This window comes from Aegilops tauschii, chromosome 3, assembly GCF_002575655.3.
Source record: "Aegilops tauschii subsp. strangulata cultivar AL8/78 chromosome 3, Aet v6.0, whole genome shotgun sequence".
NCBI lineage: Eukaryota > Viridiplantae > Streptophyta > Magnoliopsida > Poales > Poaceae > Aegilops > Aegilops tauschii.
Genome location: NC_053037.3, coordinates 567466677 through 567471935, shown reverse-complemented (window position 1 = coordinate 567471935; position 5259 = coordinate 567466677). Strand labels below are relative to the sequence as shown.

The following is a 5259-nucleotide window of genomic DNA, read 5'->3' as shown; positions in this document are numbered from 1 at the left end:
GGCCGGAGCGCGCACTCGCCGCTCGCGTCCGTGGTGGAGCTCGCCGTTCTCTCCAGCCGGAGGCGACGCTCCTGACGTCTGCGCGTGGCCGGGGCGGAGCCCGCCCTAGCCATGCCATGCTCCGGCCGCGGCGGCAGGTCTCCATGGTGGCAGGCCGTCAAGGGATGCTGGCGAACCAGAAGCCCTGGAGGCCGGCCACGGCGGCGGGGCCGCGGGATCGGACGAGGAGCAGCTTGGCAACAATGGCTTCCTCCTGGCGGAACTCTCGTGGCTGGCAACAATGGCTTCCTCGCGGCTGGCGGCCACGGACGCAGCAGGGCAGGCGAGCGGGCGCAGACGCGGGCATGTGGGCGCGCGCGACGAGCGCTGCAGCGGCGGGTGAGCGAGCTGCGGCGGCCGGCACGACGAGCCAGTGAGGCGGCCAGGCGGGCGAGCGACGGGGCGCGCCTGGGGCTCCAACTACTGGGAAACTTTTCTGCCCAAGACCAAAATTAGTGCCGATAAACATTCATCCGGCGCAAAAATCGCTTGTGGGGAGGCACAACGGCTGGAGATGCTCTAATAAGCCAACCCCTTTGTCTTCTTTTTAGTTCTTGGGGTCCACGAGATTTCCAACCAGCTCTATCTTTTAACGGACGGGCCACCAACTTCTTCACCACTTCATAATCCAGTCTCTTGCCATCGTACGCTTCTGCTGTTCGCCTGTTCTATAGCATCAATGGTTGCATCGATAACGATGAGCGGGTAGCCGTGAGATTCGCCCATGGCCTTGCATCCATGATCCTACGGCCCGTTCAGGCTGATGAGATCCTATGGCCCGTACAACCCATATAACGGGATGCCTCGAGACATGCCGCAACTTGTCAGTTCGGCGATGGCGGGCTGATGCCCGACAAGCTCTACAACGGTGTCGACACGACGGCGAGGTCCATAGGCGGTCAGCTGTGCGGATGAGCACCAGCGAGCCGCCGCCGACGTACGGCCGTCGAGCACCCGAGAACAGCTTTCGGTCGTGTGAATAGTGTCAGCCCATTCAGAAACTTATACACAATTGCCACTCTTACATGATGCATTCACTACCACTCAAAAAAAAAACCGATGCACTCACGTGAGCCTACTGGCAACTGCTTTTGGTTCATCCCTCTCTACAAGTACAATAAAATTGGAACTAAAACCACGACAAGAATTACAGATCCAGCACATGTGCCATGTAGATTAGACAGACTGCGGCTAAAATTTAAGGATTAGTCAGAAGCCATCCAAAAGCTTCCTCGTATCCCTTCACGTGGCATTCCTGTTTCAGAGAAACAGAGGAAGTATCCAGATGAAGGTTACTGAGCATCAGCGTAAAACCACTTTAAGCATAAAAAATATCAGATGAGCTAACAAAACAAGTGGCTAGTCCAACAATCCTTAAATGTTTAGCGCGCTTAATAAATTAAAGTGGTGAATTTGGTCAAGCAATGCAGTTTTTGTTTCCAAAGGCTACAGCAATAAAGGTTAAATGCCTTCGTATTCATACCCCAGTCACACATATTTTCATTTTATAGTTTGTATTCCAACAAACCAAAACTCTGGTTACAGAAGGAGAAATTCCACACAAACATAAACTAGCCACTGTTAGCTTGGACTAGCAATGTCATATAAAAGGAAAAAAAATATTACCGCGATATATCTGGATCACAAATCATGAATAAACTCAAGAGCAACAGCGTAAAAACCTACCACTTGCGTTTGAGAAAAAGAACATACGATCCACTAGGAAACATTCGTGGGGACAAACCAAGCATTAGCAATCTCATTACATAGCTTGAGCTTTACAGTTGAGAAGTAGGCTGTACAAAAGCACACCATGATTATATTAAGAAAATGGGAAGCTAAAATTCCATGCTTGATGGGTCTCTGTCTATTTTTGTGCAAGAAAACATAATGGTCAACACTATAACAGATAACAAGGTTAAATTAGGCATCTTTCAGCTCTTCATCCTCTTATACATGATGTTTAATGCTACATTTGCAGGTCCAATTTGCAATTCTGCACTGATAGTTCAGTAAAGTGTAAGACTACAAATTGTTATTATGTTCATGAAGATTGACTTCTGGAAACAGCACAAGGTTGAACAAAAGTAATTATTCCATTGAGTGGTCTGCCATAGTCTGATACTAGTACTTCAGTATACGTCTAGCAAACGACAAGAACCATCGACACTATCATGTTAATTTTGCAACTAATATTGAGCCCATAGAAATATGACTAGCTTCGCTGAAACCTATTAAGGGTGACAGACTGACAGTATACGTGCGATAGTTGGATTCGGATATATGTAGCTGTCCGAGTAGCACCAGGGAAGTAAATGTCAATCATGGATCCACCATGGTAGCATATCTAAAGGGGGACTTCTGTAATCTTTTAGTGACTAGGAAACAAACCTGCATCCCTCCTTAACTCCTACTTCTCTTTTTTCGCTTATCTATCCACAACATCATTTGCAACGGACCCATTACACACCGAAAACCACACGCAAGGGTACCCTACTATGACCACAAGTAGACACCTTGCAATATTCCTCGGCATACAAGTGATTTCAAATCATCTTACATCAATCATTCACTAATGCCGCCTCAAGTGTTAGATGTCCCAGTAAGTCAATACAGAGGTGATTTCAAATCATCTTACGTCAAGCATTCACTAATCTTGCTTAACTAGTATTGTCAAAAAGGCCTAAGGAATCAATACAGAAGTGATTTCAAATTACCTCAGAACTAGTATTGTTTGATCTAAAGAATCAATCACATATGTAACAGCACTCCACGGCTATACTAAACAGTGAGATGCACAATGCACATTGCAAAACTATGTAAACTCTACAAGTACACTATACAGATCACCAAAAGGTTAAAAGGCAAACCTTGCAGGACGGACAGTAGGGAAAAAGGGAGCCCAGGTCATCATTAAAGGATAGATATCACCCAAATATTTCTCCTCTGTTGTCATCTCGTACACTTTACACAACGTCCTGCGCCTGACATCCAAGTAGTGTGCGGATCGACCCATCTCCAAGAATACAAACCCATTATAGTCCCCCACATGGTTTATCCGGATATCAGCAGTAGGCTCATCCTCAAGCAAACCAGCACATGTTTCGCTCAAGCAAATGGTGTCCACCAGCAACCAATTGTCCCCATTGTGGAGCCAGATATGAAGTTGAAGCTCCTTGATATGGATGAGATATACACCAGAACCATCATCGACCCGCGACAACATGGTGGTGCCTAGGTCAAAACCCACCCCGTGTGGGAGCTGAATTGCCGATAATATTGAGGATGTCAAATCTAGGACAACAATTGCATTGTCGGTCGCAAAATAGATTTTGCTGTCAACAAGTACGCCTTTAGGACTAGATTGTGGATGCAGGAGGCGATCTGACCCCAAGGTGAGATGTTTCTGCCAGGCATCATCACCAGTTTGCAACATATAAACATTCACCTTAGGTTCCATGGTATCCTCCACGGTGACATAAAAGTAGGACGAGCCATCCCCTTCTTCTTTGGAGAAGAGTTGTGCCCAATTGTACAAACAGGGCATTGTGAACTGTAATCCTGGGAGGATGGCCATACCACGGTCATAGTCATAGCACAGTGGGCTGTGCACTGCAAATACAAGCTCGTAGGCGAGGACGCTGTTGGTGAGGCTGAGGACGCTGAAGTTCATGCGGCGGGTGAGGACGCTGCCGTTCGAGCAGCCCACCATGGTACCCCCTTCTTTTTTGGAGAAGTTTGTGCGGCGGATGACGGCAGCGAGCTCCGGGGGCTGAGGCAGCATCGGGAAGAAGCGTGCGGCGTCGTACGGATAGCCTTGCGCGAGGTAGAAGCCGAGGAGTCTTGGCGGGTGGAGCTCGCGGAAACGGCGGAGGAATGCGCGGTCGGAGGCGTGGCTGAGCCAGCGCCTGCAGACGCAGGCGGCGCGGACCAGGCTGGTGGGGAACCCGACGCGGACGATGATCTCCGTCAGGAGGTTGTCGTCTTCAAGCACCTTGGATACATACGCCGGCGGCGGCCGCGCCTCGCCTTGCATACTGTCCGGCGGCGTCTGGCCCTCCATTCCGGGGCTTCAGGGTTTGGGTAGAAAGGGGATCGAGGCAGATCGACGATGGAGTGAATAAGATCCGAGATTGCCTCCTCTTTGCTGGGCTCCTAGCCCTGGCCCATCCGAGTCCAGCCCGAACTAAAAACGAGGGCCCATCAAGCCCGTAATATGAGTAACAAATCAAGCTATCGGTTCTTGTTTTCTTATAGATCAATAGATGCACACATTTTGATTTTGACTCAAAACTCGGGGATCTTTATTGCTTAATAGAAGTTTGGTTACAATCGGTCACAAGGGTTCTAACAATGAACCCCGAACTTTCATCAGTTCACCAATCGGTGCTTGTAAGACTAGTAGCGTGCTTAGCACATAAATCAGTCGGAGTGTTGGCTTCCCTCATTGAAAATAGGCGCCACAGTGAATGATCATTGTGCCACGAAGACCAGAGGTTGACAACCTCGAAACAATCCCTTTCATTATCACATGCAAGGACCCCCTCAGTTGCGCGAATACTACACCTTATCGCAAAGCCAGTACTTCAGTTATAAACATACCGGTGACTCCTAGAAAAGGTTTACTTCAGGCTCCTTAGAAATAAAGGTGTGGTCTGATTTTACCTCCTCCACCTCCATTATGAGAATGGAATCAATGGCGTCAATAGTATTGATCTTTTCCCAACCTGGATCAAATGGTTTCCAGCACTATCCTTGATGCACACGTCGTCCATCTAAAGGCTTGTCCACTACTGGCAGATCATCTTTTACCCTCTTGACCGCATGAACCGTATCAAAGGGCTCCTATTCATGTGTCCATCTGTTGCGAGCTGTCCAGATAATATGCATCACCGTAAGGATTCTGCATCTATCCTTGTCAGCAAACCTTTGATCAAGCACAATATCCCGAGTCCATGTATCCGGGTGGAGGCGAGGTAGATGACATTCACGACATCTCTTGTCGCCATCCAATAGGGTGTGTTTGGTAGCACTACAAGAAATCTGTTAATCTGTGATGGATTTCTGATGACGTTCTCCGAAAACGTCATCGATTGGCACATTAACAGCTGCCCCAGAGAAAGAAAAAATGAAAGCCCAAACGGTCTCGGGAGAGCCGCGCGCGGAAGAAAAAATTGAATTCACTAGCGCGGGGGTTCAAATTTTTCGAGGGAGCCCATC

The 5259-nt window shown here is 48.4% G+C and overlaps 1 protein-coding gene across 1 annotated transcript; it reads right to left on the bottom strand.

Moving 5' to 3' along the window:
* Positions 1-1013: 1013 nt before the first annotated feature.
* LOC120976985 (uncharacterized) lies at positions 1014-4118 on the bottom strand. Its single transcript, XM_040404709.3, has 2 exons — positions 2910-4118; positions 1014-1294 (listed from the first exon to the last, which is right to left on the bottom strand). The coding sequence occupies exons 1-2, from the start codon at positions 4100-4102 to the stop codon at positions 1282-1284; spliced, it is 1206 nt and encodes a 401-aa protein (XP_040260643.1). The 5' UTR covers positions 4103-4118; the 3' UTR covers positions 1014-1281.
* Between the last annotated feature and the right edge of the window lie 1141 nt (positions 4119-5259).